This window comes from Poecilia reticulata, linkage group LG4 (genome assembly GCF_000633615.1).
Source record: "Poecilia reticulata strain Guanapo linkage group LG4, Guppy_female_1.0+MT, whole genome shotgun sequence".
Taxonomy (NCBI): domain Eukaryota; kingdom Metazoa; phylum Chordata; class Actinopteri; order Cyprinodontiformes; family Poeciliidae; genus Poecilia; species Poecilia reticulata.
In genome coordinates, this window is record NC_024334.1 from 12192785 (window position 1) to 12209814 (window position 17030).

General features: G+C 37.6%; 1 protein-coding gene across 5 annotated transcripts; it reads left to right on the top strand.

The window, feature by feature from the left end:
* On the top strand, nt 1–15405 carry tdrd5 (tudor domain containing 5). Of its 5 annotated transcripts, none has more exons than XM_008406569.2 (19): nt 1–183; nt 1604–1848; nt 2170–2366; nt 2854–3202; nt 3295–3455; nt 4358–4441; nt 5143–5199; nt 5411–5573; nt 6863–7023; nt 7181–7201; nt 7297–7526; nt 7659–7868; nt 7964–8030; nt 8598–8798; nt 9658–9786; nt 11815–11898; nt 12565–12741; nt 12849–13002; nt 14823–15405. In XM_008406569.2, the coding sequence occupies exons 1-19, from the start codon at nt 170–172 to the stop codon at nt 14888–14890; spliced, it is 2772 nt and encodes a 923-aa protein (XP_008404791.1). In that variant the 5' UTR covers nt 1–169; the 3' UTR covers nt 14891–15405. The 5 variants fall into 5 exon arrangements, with proteins under 5 accessions (XP_008404791.1, XP_008404793.1, XP_008404792.1 ...); XM_008406571.2 differs by having other exon boundaries at nt 1–179; XM_008406570.2 differs by having other exon boundaries at nt 2–183; nt 7312–7526.
* The last annotated feature ends 1625 nt before the right edge of the window (nt 15406–17030 follow it).

Below are 17030 nucleotides of genomic sequence, written 5' to 3' on the forward strand. Positions count from 1 at the left end.
TCTTGTCAGACTTCGACGCTAGAGCTTGAATGGATTCTTACCATCCCTGATTGAAGTAGAAACTCCGCCCACTCAGCACGCCTCTTGCCGCACCGGCTTCCCAATGGTGCGGAGCCAATGTCAGGCTAGACACCTGGTTTATTGATCCCTTCTTACTCCCAATCATTTTATGAATCCGAGTAGGTAGGTCAAATTTCCCGTGGAGTTATAAATCAGAATTTTTATTATTATTAATTTCTTATTTGAGTTGTTTCAATAGCCAACATTATTTCTGCGTGTTAGTGCTGTACCACCAGGTTATGTTTTATGTATTTAAGCTTGGAGGGAAAGCGTTAAAGAGGAACAAGAGGGAGTTTACATTAGGTTTTCTTTAAAATTCAAATGTGGTTGTCTAACTGTCTAACTTTTTTCCCCTCTTTTGGTTTTTCGTTGATTTTTCGTCATAGTAGTCTGGTTGAAATCAACAACAGGTGTTGAGAGATGAATTAGCTATAGCCCTAGACATACGTGGTTAGAAATGTTGCCATTATAGTTTGGACTTTACGTAATTTTAACTGTTTGTTTTTAATACGCCTGGGGAGATTATAAATTAATTTAAGCATTAGAAAGAGGAGAAACGAATTATTGGAATGTGTAACCATTCTTGTGAATTTTGAGGCTAAACCTAGCGAACAAGTTAGGCTACAGCCTTTACATTTTCTGACCACGGGAAGCTCCAGGGTACTTTTTTCGAAATTACAACATTTTGCAGAGACAATGCATTAATTCGCAATTGAGTACATTGTGGAAAAACTCCCATTTAATTTACCGCCACGATGTTGACAGAATATTATTATTGCTAATATGCTAAAGAAAGATGGCGGACGCCTCGTTGGATTGCAGTGATTTTCTTAGCCAAGGCGAGCCGAAAACTCGTCATTTAACAATTTGGCATTGAAACTAAGTGTAGATTTACTTTCTACTTTATTTTTATGTAATATATATATATATGTGTGTGTACGTAGGAGATCGTGTGGTCACATCTATTTCATTGAGATTTCTCAATTGAAATACCTGGGAATGTTGCAAGTCACGTTGAACTCGATATATGCCACTGCGTCAAAGTTTTCAAGTACATGCAAAATTAAAGTCATACTTCTGAAATTAAAGTCACGATTTTCATTTTAAATTAAATGCATCATTTCTTTCACAGCCGAATGTTCTGAGGATCAACGATATGTTGAACTGCTATGTAGTCAGGCTACCTTTGGTACGCCATATTGTCTGTTACTACAGGCCTTTTACTATTACTGATATTAAAGTAGAGGCTTTTACAATCAGCAATAGACTGCACAAGTTAATGGGATTTTATTCTCCAACAAAAACGACATGTATTCATTTAGATACCAAAATGGAGGACAAATCCCTACAAACTGTAAAGCTTGGAGGTGGAAGTGTTATTTTATGTTTACTTGAAGCAAAATCGGATAAATAGCAAGAAAAACACAATATGTGAACATATGTTTTCGAATAACTTAATATTTAATGTGGTTTTCACATGAAACTATGTGGACGGTAGCACAAGCTGCATTGTAATTCTCAACTTTTCTTTGGTCTAATCCAGACTCAAAGCAGACAACATGAGCCAAGAGGAAGTTTTAGCAAAACTGAAGAAGGATGTTCGATCCCTTCTCACTTCAACTAAACTGGGTTTGGACCCTGACCAGCTCAGACGAGACTATGTCGCCATGTTGGGACATCCGATGCCCCTGAAAGTCCTGGGTTTCAGGAATGTTATGGATATGGTTCAGGAGATGCCAGAGGTCGTTTCTGTGAACTTCAGGGAAGATGGAAGTTTATATTTAAAGGGTAGGTACTGCTTGATGGTGTTACCACCATCTTTTATTGTGGTGAATGTGCATTTAGGCAGAGGTGAAGTGTTATCTGTATCTTCTCTGATGTACTGTTTGGTTTCCATGACACTTTGTCATTTTAATATTTTTATGTTGTAGTTGTAAAGCTGTTTCATTTTAATTCTTTATTGAAGTTTATGCATTGATTTATCAACTAGGACTTCTTTCATTTTTTTATAAGGTTTTCTAAATGGTTTTGAATTCCTGCGTCTGAATGTAAAGTTTGAGGTTTTTAGTTCTTTCTCACTAACACATTGTTGCATTTGTGTGACTCCAGCTGTGAGTGACGAGAACACCCAAAACATCCAGGAGCTAGTGGCCAAGCAGCGGATATCAAAGTCTGAGAAGATCAAGAAGTTTTCTTCTCCTCGTTACTGTCCTCGGCCTCCATTTTCACCGCTCCCAAGAAGAGGTCGTCCTCCTCCAGCCCTCCCTGCCAACCTTAGGGCACAGCTCCGCATCCTGCTCTCCCAGGTATGACTCTAAGGTAACATAACATTCACATCAATCTTTGACTTTTATTTAGAATAAAAGTGATGGGTCACCATACTAAAATGTTATACTCGATGCTGATACTGAGGAAAAGACTCAATTTAATTCAGTGGCAGGATTTTTGTAGATAATTTTCTTTACTTGTAGGCAAAAAAAAAAGTTGCTTACAACATATTGTCAAAATTAATAAGTAGGAGAGACTTCAGTCCTCATTTATAAGATTATAATTTAAAATGTTACTGTCTGGCCTGAGGAACAATACATTTTGATCTTAACAGTTTTAAACAATTTAACAGAAAATGTAATTTCATAGATTTAATGGTGTTGCTTACTACTGGAATCTTCACATCTTTGCATGATTTTTTTCATTGTGGTGCATGTACATTTAAGGTGTAGTGTCATCTGTTTACATGTCTGTGGCTGTGAACCAAACCACATGAGAGGTATGTGTGTAATTCATCTCTCTCAGGGTCCACTTAGACTGTCCGAGCTAGAGGCCCGCTTTCTGCGCTGCTATGGCTTCCCGCTCCGCATCCATAACTACGGTTTCTACTCCACCAGAGAGATGCTGGAGGCAGCAAGAGACCTGATTGGAATCCAGCAAGGGAGGCTGGGCTCAGTTCTCTGTCTGAAAACGGAGGCCGAGAAATATGAACGGTCTCAAAATGTCATGAGACCGTTGATGATTCCCAGGCAACCCATGAAACCATTCAGCACACCAGTTAGAACCGGACCGATAAAGCCACCATCGGTTTCCTCTCACAGGCCAATTTGCAATAACTCTGACATCAATGTTCCTACGACGACAAACTCTCCAGGTTTGTTTTGGAAAGTTAGGTATTGGTAGCTCCCGGAAACTGTTTGTTGAATTTTTAACTTTTCCGTTCATAAAACACTTTGTCTGGTGAAGTCTTAGTGAATCAGAGTCCTTTGACACCACCTGCAACGACTTTGGAGCCTGACCATGACATGTCGCCTGGAAGTCACTCTCCGGAGCTGCCGGAGAACAACCCTGACTCTGAACAAGCACCCTGTGAAGATGGTGCACTGTTTCATCAAAATGTACTAAAGGTTTGTTCTCAAGAGGTTTTATTGTTGCACCTGACATATAACACCTTACTGATCAATCTCAACGTTCACCTATTACGCAAAATTCATATGTTGCATGTTTTTGTTCTTCCATTTGGGTCTCTACTGCTACTAAAATGTCCCATGCGTTTTAAAAAAAAACAACTTAATAATCCCAACAGAATATATACCATTTGCTACCAGTCATTGCCTAGCAACCCAAATGGAGCTCCAGCACATTTGATCAGCTGGTTTTATAGATATTTGCTGTACAATGGCTGCTGGAAAAGACAAATGTTTTGTTGCTGATTTACCATTCAGGAACCACTTGCTGCCTTCTTGTTTGATGTGCAGGAGGCTCTACTAAGGCTTTTCAAATATCTACAGGTGTTTTTATAGTCATGCACATCTATTTGCAGGCATTTTCACATCAATTCAAGTTTATTTGGACTTAAAGTGACAAGAGGCCCTAAAGTGGCTCATTCTGAATGGAACTCAAAACAGACTAAAATCTGATTATCCAAGAATCTTTTTGTAAAAAAATTTATGAACATGTTTTGTATAGCCCATAAAGCCATCCTAACCTGTTCATCCAGCATAGTAGGTAAACTTTAAGGAAGCTTAATTATTTAAGTCTTGAAATTTTGTGGCTAATGTGAATGTATTCAAAAACAAATTTTGTAAAAAGTGTAAGAACCGCATGTATATTTTAGATGCATGTTAAGCATTGAGGTTGAAATTAGTCAAGTTGTCATTTTTACATATTGTGGCAGAAATGCAAGAATGGTTATGATTAACATATTTGTTTAGGAGCTACACTGCATAAAGGAAAGTTTCAGTGTTCATATCTGAGTTGTTTTGTTTCCTGATGTAATTTTATTTTATTTTTTTCATATCTTTATTAGCTTGAGGACGAGCTCCAACATCAGCTCTTGGAGAACAGTGTTGCTGGCACCGTTAGTCAAGAGCTGAAGGACAAGCTACGAAAGGTCAGACTTCACACCAGTTTATACACACTTTCCTGGAAGCTGACATGCTTTGGCAAAGAGACACTGTGGATGTCTCCCACCTGCCATCATGGTTCGATTGTTTACAGCAGCACAAATAACAGAGCGGGATGACATGGAGCATAAATCAGGAGCTGTAACTTAAAACCGTTTCCCTCAAGCCGTCACATCCGTCTGCCTCACTGACGTTCACAAAGCCAACAAAATAAAAGCACCAACATTTTCCCACAAAGTTAATCACCTTAAATAAATTTGGATTTCAACCAGAAAACTTTTTGAATTTTTGAATAAAAAAAAATTACAATCAATTGAAATGTTTGTGTTTATTTACATAGAGAAATTAAAACAATCTTTATTGATCATATAGAGAAATTACATTACTAATTATTAAGAAGCAAGTATTTAAAAAGATTGTTTATGTCTCATTGAATTCATTATAGCCATTATGGTATAATTTAAAATTAAGAAACAAAGGAACAAGTTATGTTGTGGGATCAAATGTTTGTACTTCAAACTCCTTTTCAAATATGTAAATTATAATTTTTTATTTTCTTTATAGTTTTGTTTTTGTGTTACAGTGTTTTGTTGATATCTAGTGGGGAATTAATTCCTAATGCTCTTCATATTTGAAATAAAATACTATTTTATGGTGACAAGACTAACAAATTCATAACAATCTACAGGTTGTTGGTGAGTCGAGTGCCGGAATATCAGTTCATGATCTTCCTGCAGAGTACAAGGTAAATTAAATGGAATATTATTTTTTCTAATATTATTAGAAATTTGTATGCATTGTATAAAATACACACTCATATTGAATTAGGCTAAAGTTCTCATGTTCTATGCCTGCTAAGATTATAAGAAACATGTAAATTTGACGTTCTCTTGTTCATGTTATGTTTATATTTATGAATATAAACGCATATTTTGAGACATTTTTTCCTCCATCAGAGGCTTTTTGGAGAAGAATTGCCATATTTACAGTGGGGCTTCCTCAGTGTAACTGAACTTGTTGGTGCCCTGAGTGACATTTTTCACCTGAGATCAGCAGAGGACAACAATGGAAACAGCTGGATTGTGGTGGATTTAAGGGATCGTGACAACATGGAACCAGGTGCGTATGTTCACTTTTGACTCCTGAATTATTTAACAAACAAATCACATAGTAAACGTGGAGATTTCAGGTTTTTTTTTAATTTTAGGTCTGCCCTGCTTTTTTTATGCGACTATATAAACAGTTCAATGTGCTTACATTGTACTAGACTTTAACAATTAAATAAGAAATGTGATGCAGAAAATCCAACATTAATTCAAGAGATTATCAGATTATCTACCTAAATACTAGAGATGTGCCCATCAGGTTTTTTCCTGCTGATTCCAATCACATAATTATTCTTTTTTTAATAATAAGCACTACCGGTTATATTATATTATGTGGAAAAAAAACCATGAATTCACCTTAATTTAGACAAAGACTGTTTTTTAATAACTTTTCCCAAGAAAAAAGCAAAACAGGCATTGTGATTGTACTGCTATCGGTAATACTATCTTTAACAGACTAAAAACATATGAAGGCTCTTAAGAGGCTAAATAATGCAAAAAGTTAAAATAAAACTTCTCAACATTGCCAAAGAAATTCAAGTACGAAACTTAGCATTCAAAGGCAAATACAGGATCCATTACAATAAACAATCCAGAGTTACTGAATGAAAACTTCCTGATAGCATGGCGGCTAGCTGRTTACTGCTAGTTCTGATTGGCTGTTTCTGACTGAGTGGAGTAATTATGCAGAGCAGGGAGGAGATCGATTATTTTTTCAGAGATTATCTCTCATGTTAGGACAGCGAAAGTTTTAATACGTATGTAAAATGTATTTTTTTAGGTTAGACGCTGCAGCTTTAAGCAGAGGTTTGGTGTGAGAGTCACTACCAGGTGGAGCAGAAGCGGCGCTCCGTCTGTCAAATATTACTACCTGTAGAGCGTAGCAGCGGTTCAACAGCGAGAACAGAACCAGTGTCTTACACCGCAGCTCGAAGACTTAAATAATTTTGCGGGTTATTTGTTTAGCTTTCTGACCGTCATGCTAATCCGGGTGAGTGTTTGTAGCTGTGCGCTGCTTTACCTGCTATCTGATCCTCCATATGTCTTTTTTTTTAGTGCAGTGAGCCTCGATGTAGCCAAACTCCGTCAAGTATGGCATTGTTTTTATGCCATATTAGATTCGTCGTGTTGATGCATTTTGACCTGCTTCACCCCACGTGCTTCTATTTTCCACTGCAACACGCAAACTTCCTCAGTCATTCAGTGCGTTATAGTTCCACATTGCTTAGGATTAGAAATAACCATAATATTGAACAGTGTCTTTGATTCAAGAGAAAATGGGAGTTGTCTTTATTTTTCCAGGTTCAGAGGAAATTGATGGAAGTATTGATGTCAACATACCAGGGAAGAGCTACTACTTCACCTTAGAAGAATCTCTGTGGGAAAACAGAAGCGAGAACGTCGCATCTGATGACGAGAATAACGAGTTGGAGTTTTGTAGTCAATCCAACATTCAAGAAATGGTAAGACGACAAGAAGAAAAACAATAAGGAGCAGCTATATGGAGTGCTGCACCACTGTATCACTTGTTACACGTTGTCAGTAAAAGTGACAGTAAACCTACGTTTCCTCATGCATTGCATTGGTTTCTTATAACCAATGCAACTATTTGCAATACAGATCCAACACTTTTCTTCTAAGGTAAATGACTTAAGTATAAGCAATTTACACTTGCATGTAAATCGTTTAATATTTAGAGCTCCACTGCTACATTCTTCTGATTCTGCTCACCTAAGTCTGTCATCATGCAGACGCCTGAGATATACCCGGCCATGCAGTTGCACAGCAGGTCGCCCCTGCCGCTGGACGCCATGCAGAATGAGCGTCTCAACCCGCCGACCCGCCACCGGGCTCGAGAGTTGGTGGAAGTTCTGGTGGAGCAGGTGGAGTCGCCAGGATCTTTCTACATCCGGTTCAGTGAGACGGAGGAGGCGCGCGCTTTGGAGAGTTTAATGTTTGACATGAGGTGGTGGCAACTTAAACTCTGGTGAAGAAGATTCACAGAGAGTTATTTCGGCTATTCTGTTTTTTCCCTCCCCCATTAGTGGTGTGTAAGGTTATAAAGTTTAATACATGACATCGTTCTCCCGTCTCTTAGACGTTGTTACACCTGTCCTGAAGTGTCGGAGCGATACCAGCTTCTGGAGCCATTTGTTAGGCAGGGTCAGGTCTGCTGTGTGTCGCCCAATGCAATATGGTTCTACCGAGTCGTGATCCACAAAGTTCTAAACTCCACTCATGTTGAGGTGTTTTACGTCGACTTCGGTGATGTAACGTTGGTCCCGATCGCCAGCCTAAAGTTCCTCAAGTACGTAAACCATCAGGCTCTGCTGCACAAATGTTGTTTGTTATTTATTGTGTTTTCAGTTTTCTTTTGCTCTCTGTCGTTTCTCTCTTTTGCAGGTCCAGTTTTTCTGTTCTTCCAGCACAAGCAGTTCCTTCAATACTCGCTGGAATCCAGCCAGCTTCAGTAAGTTTAAGTGAAACGGGATGGTATGTTTTGTTTTACAAAAACAAGATGCAAAAGTGGCAAAGACTTTTCCTGTGTTTACATGTTTTCTCTATTTCAATGATAAAATACATAAAAAAGGTGGATTATAGCAAAGATGGATGGAAAAATAAATGTTTTCTAACCTGTGGGATAAATTTATTTTCAGCTTCCTTCACTCAGATACTGCTAAACAAAATCCAGTGCAGCCACTTGCTTAGTAAATAAAGGTCACATGTAGGTTATTGGACCTCGGTTTAAATGCAACTTTGTCCTTTACAGACAAACATGATGCTGTTTGTAGAGAACAAACAACATCATGACGGCAGACAGGTCACAGATAAGTTTGACTGTGACTGTAAAGAAGTATTCACCCCCTTAGTCGCTTCTCACCCTGAATGAACACTTTTCAGGTTCCACAAAAAAGGGAAAAGTTACATTAAAATGTATATTTACTGACAGCATAAAAGGATGTTTAAATTTAAGACTTTTTTAGGAAGAAACTTTGATGTTTTCTGACCTCCCTTGGCTGTTTCTGGTTCACTGCAGGATACCTGGACTGCAGAAGCCACAGCTTCCTTTCGGAGGCTGTGCTCTGATCAGACCCTCGTGGGGGCGTTGGACTGCTACACTGGAGCAGTGCTGCAGTTATTCCTGTGTGATACACACACCGATCAGGACATCTACATACACACAGCCCTCATTAACCAAGGCCATGGCATCACCTGCGATCCTGCAACTGCTGCAGCTGTAAGTCTCACTGAATAATCCTTCCTTTCTCGTATCATTTGTTCCTCCCTTGTGCTCTTCTTTCCTTCCCTCCATTTTAATTAAATTTTTTACCCCCTTCATTTCCTTTTTTCCTTCAAATTATACAATACTAATTTGCAAGTAACTTTTTAATAAGATTTAACAACATCTTGTAAGAAGTAAATTGGGAATATTTACAATCAACATTAACCAAATGTCTTATTTCACTTATGACAAGAAATGTTCCCCATGTTATAAGAGAATCAATGTGTCAGTGGAATTGGTACTTTTTCATAAATATTAAGGAATTATTGACTTAAAACAACCTCCTATATCTTGATGAAGTGTTACTTGTAAATTAGTTTTTGTATTTCAACTAGATTGAAAATACTTGCATAGATTGTGTTATTTTACAGCGTTGTTGCTCGTGTCTTGTTGGCTTCTTTTTGTTTTTTGTCTTTTGTTGCTCATCTCCTTCCTTCCATCCTGTCCTTTATTCCTGCTTCTTGGTGCTTTTTGCAGGTGGCGTATTTAAAGCCTGACCTCTACAGAAAGATCTCCCATAATGTTGCTGTGAACTTCTGTGCTTAAACTTTGAAATGGTTAAAAGACAGAATTCTGGAGTTTAGAGTTTGGAAAAATATGGTAAAATAACTCTGGAATAGACAGGAAAATGTATTATTTGAGATTAAATGGAAAACGGTAAACATTTTAAATCAACTTGTTGAAGCATATCTAGGTTTGTCCAGTACTCTGGAACATCTCACACTGCAGTATGATGTGTCGCTATGAGTCAATATAAATTATATGCGGTGTTTGAGTCCACGTTGTGAGTTTTTGCCATGTTTTCTCTCCTCAGCTGTGTCCCAAAGTCACACCAGTGAGTCTATACATGGGAGAAGGAATGGTTGAGCTGTCAGAGATTGGCGAGGAGCTGATTTTGTCTCTTAAATCAGGAGACAGTTCTGGACAGTCCAAGGAGTCCAAGGTAGTCCAAACACATTAATATATTATTCAAAACCCCATCAATTGGAGCTGGGCAAAGTCTTGATCCTAACCTTAAGGATAGTCTTAATTTTAAATACAAATTGTACTGTCATTGCCTTTTGAGAAGATAAATATGAGTTCATGTTTTTATCTTCTCCAAAAACACATTTTTTAGTTTTGTGAAAGAACAACAAATTGTAAGTAATTAAGAGAAAATGTTGCATTCCTCCATGACCAGATGGACCAGACCATTGTTTTAAACATGCCAAACCCAGAAGCCATCTGATTGGTTTTGAAGCCAATCAGATTGCTTCAAAACAACCACTACTTCCTGTTTAAACATGGTGCAGAAAGCTCTCTTATGTGGCCTGATGTATAAGTCGAGCCACTTTTAAGTAGTGTATTAATTTATGAATTAAAACACAAGACGATGTTGATTGGGAACCATGTCAAAGCAAGTATGGGGATAGATTAGTGCATTATTTGTTGCAGACTTCTTGATTTGAGTTTTTATTAATAATTTTTAGTGATATTATTCAATTTTTGTGTGGCTGAAAGGCTAAAATACAAGAAGTATTCTTTTTCCCAGATATCCTGTTATGTTCGGAATAGGCCAGCATGTGTTCAGTTCCTGGGAGAAATAAATATCTGAAATGCAGCTCATAACTATTGTTGCGTATTGATTGCTTTGAGATAGAGGGGTTTTTATTTTAATGAAGAAGAATATAATTTAGCTTTCCACATGTGTAGCTGTGATTGTCTCTCAAAGAAATGGGAGTAATGTTTCTGCACAATCAGAAAACACTCAATAATCCTTCTTTTTGGCTGACATGTCCTCGACTCTTTTCTCATTTCTCCTTTTACTTGGGTTTTCACACAGTCTCTGAGTGTGGCTGTGCAGCTTTTGTTCCCCGCTGTCCGTCGCTCTTATCTTGCCAGCCATACAGTCAGGGCTGCTGGCCCAGAGCACCACAAGTGCACACAGCCAGTGTGTGCTGTTGGACGAAACACACACATCATCTGACTGAAGGAGGAGCTGCTGCCCAATACTGCTTAATGTACAGTCACACTGTCGGAAGGTCACAGCTGGGTGCTGGACTGTAAATAAGATGGCAGCCAATCAGTGAGCTGTTTAATGGATATTGGATTGTAAGACCGTTTCCCCATCTGTTAATGTGGGTGTGTTGTTAAACTAAACATGCAAGGAAGGACTCTTTACATTGTTACTCTGACATTAAGCCATATTTCTTCTTATTGTTTGATTTGTTATAGTTGATTAAATGTTGGCAATAAAACTATGCTATAATAAACTTAGGCGCGACTACACAATGAAACGGTTTAACAAAAGATGGTTACAAGCAAAAATCATTGAAGTTTCCTTATGTTTGCTTGTTTTCATGTGAAATGTTTTAGCTTAGATTTATGTAAAGACTTTTAGACAACTAGTTTCAGAAAATCTGAGACGATAAGGAGAAAAATAAAAGCCATCTTTTTCTTTTTAGAGTTGATCACTATAATGATGCTTCTAATCTTCACATGCAAACTCCATGCAGAAAGTCTCCAGGCTGGAAGTTAAACACAAAATCTTCTTGTTGCAAAGCAACAGATTTAAATGCATCAATTCTGCATAAGTTGTTCATGTAGATAATAAAAATAGATACATATTCTTCTCAAATAACCCACATACATCCTTACATTGGCTGCCTCTCAGAATGTATTTTTGTGAAAACTATTTTTCTGCAGAACTAATATTAGAGCCTGAGCTTTAGACGCATCATCTGACTAAATGTCCTGGTGGACATTTAGTCTTGAAGCACTTACTGATTGTCTAAATGCAAATAAACAAAGGTGTTTTTTTTTTACTAAAATATTCTCAACCAAATGGTTAATTGGCTGTAATCCCACTGGTTCACAGTGATGACGTTTCACAAGCAACAAAAGTCAGTTGAACTAAAATCCTGATCCTAGTTCTGTGTATTAAGAATTATAATTTAAACTAATTTAAATGTGATTAATTTTTGCTGCTTAGGTTGATGATATTGTTGATGATGATGATGATGAGATGCCGCCTCTGGAGCTGATTGAGGAGAGTGAATTCATCCCTCATATTCAGGTATGATAACCACTAATTTAATTGTAAAGTGTGTTTGGTTTGATTTAACTGTTTGTTTCTGCACTAATAAAAGTCAGAAAATGAGAAACCTTAAATAATTTAAAATCTGTAGCTTGGGAGTTTCATGGTAAGACAATAGAGGAGAGTATAATTTCTTCTCCAGTGTTTGTTTATGGGTAAAGAAAATTCAGCTGCATATTTCTTATGTTTTTTATGCTGATGGATGAGCAGAAAAAATGATGTCTGTGTCTGAACTGAGAGCGCAGGAGTTCAGGCCATGTAGAGTGAAAGAAAAGCAGCTGTGCTGCATGTTGAGAATGACGTGTGTCATTGTAAAACTAATGATCTGAACGGACGGCTGTAGTTTCTGCCTTGCCCCATGGAATGTGACTTTATGTTGTACTTCTAGTTATTGTCAGAATATTCTGTAAATAAGTACTTTGTTGAAAATATCACCTTTAGCTGGATTTAACCACAGGATAGAAACTGAACTCTTTTCTGTTTTTCTCTAAGTTTCAGTGTGAAATGGGTTTATTTCATATTATTATAAATTAAAACACCTTTAATTAGATTTTTATTTATGTATTTTGCCCTTTAGGGAAGTTATATCAATTACTGAGATGAATTAATCTGTTATAGCCGACTGCTTGTTGTGTATTTTGAAAGGTTACAGAGCTGAACCCATGCAGCGGCCTCCTAATGGACCAAACGCCGCCCAGCAGTGATCAAGGCGCGGCCTTTACTGATGAATCGACGTTACAGACGTCTGCTCCTCTGGCGCCTCCAGACCTGATCCAGACCAGGAATACCACCGCCGTCGCTCTCTGCCAAACTGAAACTAATGTGACAAAAACATGATTTTTATTCACTTTACCAAAAAGGAACAGCTTAAATTCAAGAAATACAAATACCTTCGGGTTATATTTATTGTTTTTTTCTTGGCTCTTTAGGAAGTGGCCATCACTTCTCCACCCACTACGCCCAGCTCTGACTCCAGCTCCTCCTCTGCTCAAGAGGAGCTGAATCAACCAGCGAAGGTCTTGACCAGCTCGTTTACTGAACCGTCTTCGATTTTGAAGAGACTGAACCAGGGCTGCACTATAGGTACAACACACACTTTGGTGATTTTTGATAATCACCATAAAATAACGCTAGGAAGCCTACTTAGAGCTAAAAGCCTTTCTGACAGCAGAGGTTTTGCTTTAATAAACGTGAAGCCTCTAATGATGACTCATATACACATCTCGGTGTTTTTGCTGTCCTTTTTCTTCGCCAAACTAATTTTCCAACATCAGTGCAGTGACCTTCATTAACCTGCCCATGCATATTCATTCACTTCTCCTCTTTTACTCTAGAGAAAGGCCTTTAATGAAATTAGAGCGTGTCCATGGATGCAGAAAGGGCGTATTGATTTCTGTCCTGCTGCTCCCAGTGGTGGATGTACCTGCAGTGAGAACCTGACACAGATCCAATTAGACCTGTTACCAGAGCTATTTGACCCAACAAGCTGCTTTCATTGCTTTTGCTGTGATATTGATACAGTGCTGCTCCCAACGCCTTCTACTTGCATCATTTTAATGGGAGGATAAGTGGGGGAGACAAACTGTAGCAATGCAGTTTGTCTATCAAATAAAGATAGAAACATTTGATAGTGACGTGAGGGAGTACATGAAAGATTACTGGATTCTGCATGGTTTATGTTTCCCAGGATACCAGAGACTTACAGCTGAAAGACCTGATATTGTAGGAATTCAACTCTGAAAAGGTAGATCTATGGGCAAAAATGTCATTCAGGCGTTTGTGCTTTAGAAGACAAGAGGAAAAATGCCCATGGAGGAGAAAATATCTGCCATAAAAACTCAGAAATCTTCAGATTAACACTCATGTACCAGAATAAAGCTGAATATTCTAAAAGTCGTGCATCTGCAAGAAAAAAAATTACAATAATCTACAATTGTAATTGTGGATTATTAATTGTACAAGAAATCAACATGCTTTTGAAAATATCCAGTTTTATCTCCTGTATTTATCACTACTTGTCAGTCGTCACAAACGTCTGACTATATTTTCAGTAAATATTTTTGTTTTTATATCATTAATTTATGTCCTTAAGCACTGAAATTTTTTATTTCTTGCAAATTTACGACTTTTAGGCTTCAGAAATCTGTCTTTCTGTGAAATTTATTTTAACATATCTGAGTTTTTGTGGTGGAAATGTTCTTCTCTGTAGTGATTTTTAATTTTTTTATTTTATCTACAACAGACCTAACATTTTTATTTTGACATGAGTATCAATGATTATTGTTTGTGTTGAGTTTGACAGCTTTACATACTTTGTCCAGACTTATGGCTCCGGCTCACATTTTGTCAACACACAAAAAATTTTCAAGTTCTGGTCCAAGTCTGGCACTGAAGGCATAAAAAATCTTCACATATGGATGTAAATTTCAAAGATTAAGTTTAGCACAAGTTTTCCAAATGGGTTGTAATTTGCACACCAAGAAGGATCCTATGGTTTTTAATTTGTTTTTGTTCTTTCTGCTTCAACATGTGACCTTTCAAAGTTGGTATGCCGTTCGAAAACATGCTGCCCAACGCTAGTGTCGGGCAAAACCTGCAGGACACTTTGATCTTTGAAAATGTATTAAATCAAATGCACAAATTACAAAATTGAAATTGTGAGATTATGTTCCCGGGTCTTTGTTGATACCGAATGCTATTCGATCCAGATCTTGAGAAAGGTGAAGCTATACTTCATATACAACAACACACCACCTCAATATATGAAGACATAAGTACTTTCTGAGAGTCTGGTTATAATTTACAGTGGGGTATTTATGTTATTTTGCAGGCATTTATAGCTGATGTAAAAAATTAAATGTATAAAACTGCAGATCTCAACTGGTCACTAATTGTTTTTCTAGGCTCACAAATGTCTCCGCTCCTTGTGCGAAACTCTGGCATCCCGTTTCCTGTCTTCGGGGCCAGGTAGGCTCCAACTCCGACATCTGAACAACTTTCAGACCAGATGAATAAAAATCACGACCGAGATGATGGTTAGCTAATTATTGCGTCACAGAAGTCTTGAGTTGTCAAATAGATTTGAACATTTTTACTTGTGGATTTTTGTTTAAATGTAGATTAGTGAAACTGTTAAATTATGTTTGATTGTCGTATTTGCTGCTGTTTTCTAACAGTTGAGCTGAACAGTACGTCATATTTGTTTATCTTTTTATGAGTGCAGATAACTTTACAAAGGCTTCTTGTTTTACATAAGATGATACTTTAATTTTCTAGAGTAATACTGCTGTTTAGGGTAAAGTTATAACAGTTCAAAGTTCTATTGAAAATGAAAGTCATGTAATATGGAATTTGTTTTGGAAAATAAATGTTATTGATAGAACATCTTATTTTATTTGATGTTTAAATCAGATATGTTTCTAATGTTTTACCTCATGTTGATATAAATGTGATGTTTTCCATTAAAACAAAACTTTTTACAACATATTCTGTTAATTTAGCACCTGATTTTATTTCAAGTTCAGTGGTAAGTTTTGGATGTTTCCAATCAACTCCATCAGCTCATGCCCACCAGGGGGAGCAGTTCTGTTTTCAGTCTCACACCCGATTATTTAAAGTGATTTTATTTCATATATCCATAATCTGTTGTAAGGAAATGTGGTCGTGTGATTCTAATAAATTACATCTCAGCATCAAGTCATTCATAGACATTTTAGTTTGACCAGGTATTTTTTTTGTAGGTCAAAACTGGACAGTCTTTTAAGACACATTTCAATTTAGAGAAAAAAAATAAGTTCTTCAACATTTGTACTAAAGTTTATCACTTTTTTGCCATCAGTATAATAAAAATATGCACTGTTAACCAAGCATTGTATCATACACCATTGGTGTGTGGTGTGGCTGCAGAAGGCTGAGGCTTGGTAAGATGGAGACTCTGTAAACCTTAAGGGTTGGAGTAATGAGGTTGCAGCTGTCCTCCAACAACCCCTCTAAAGTTGGTCTTAACCATCTTTGCTGCCATATTTATGTGGACAAAACCGGTGCTTTTTTCTGATCATTTATCTATAATCCATGCAGTACAGGTTCCTCCTCCCCTGCGGCTCTTCCTCCAGTTGTGCACCTGGATCCGGACGCGGCCAGCCTCTGTTTGCCCGCAGCAACCAGCTGCAGCTGGGCTCCAGGCACCGTTAATATACTATGGCAGACTTGGACAGTTCCATTAAGCAATATCTATGGCCGCCACAAATAATTGATATGCAGATCTGCAGGCCTGTTCGCATTTGCTGTATTGTCCTTTTATCGAGAGTGCAATGCATCAAACTGCCATCTCAGTGACAACAGAGACAATATGTACTCTGAGCTCCCTGTCGTTCTTCCACCATCATCTTTTCTGAACTCCAACCCTCATTGCTTTCCCTCTTTAAATAAAATAACATGGAGTTCAATTTTATTATCATTTTAAATATAATTTACCAATAGAAATATAATAATTAAACAAAGCGCTTCTCCTTTTTATAAGTGTTACCACCCTTGCTCTTCTCTCTCTCCCTTCTGACCCACTGCTGCATAAGACAGGATTTATACAACAAAGGACTTTGAGCTATATACCATATCTGGCATGAACAGACTTGCATGCATGCTTGTTTTTGACATTAGGAACAGACTAGCGAGCAGTGTTTCAGTTCTGGGTCTGCGCTGTAGATATGTTAATACAAAGACTCAATGTTTAACACCGTGGTTCAAATATTGATGTAAAATATTTAAAGGGAACCTAAAATTTAAAATTCACATTTTTATACTTCTATTTGGATCTCAACTGCTAATTAAAACATCCAAAGTGCTTTAAAATAACACCCAGCTGTTTTTTGGTGTCTGAAAAATGAGCAGGTTGAATGTTAAGTCACAATCAACGGGTTTTGCACCGTTACCTGGCAACACCAGCTGAGCTCTGCACCTCACCTAGTGACCCAAACCCCAGCATGTTTGGTGTACAGGTTTTACCACTGTACAATGGCTGCTGGAAAAGACTTGTGTTTTATTTTTGACTTGCCATTAAGAAACCACTTGCTGCATTCTTGTTGGTTGTTCAGAAGGCTCTGCTAATGCTTTTC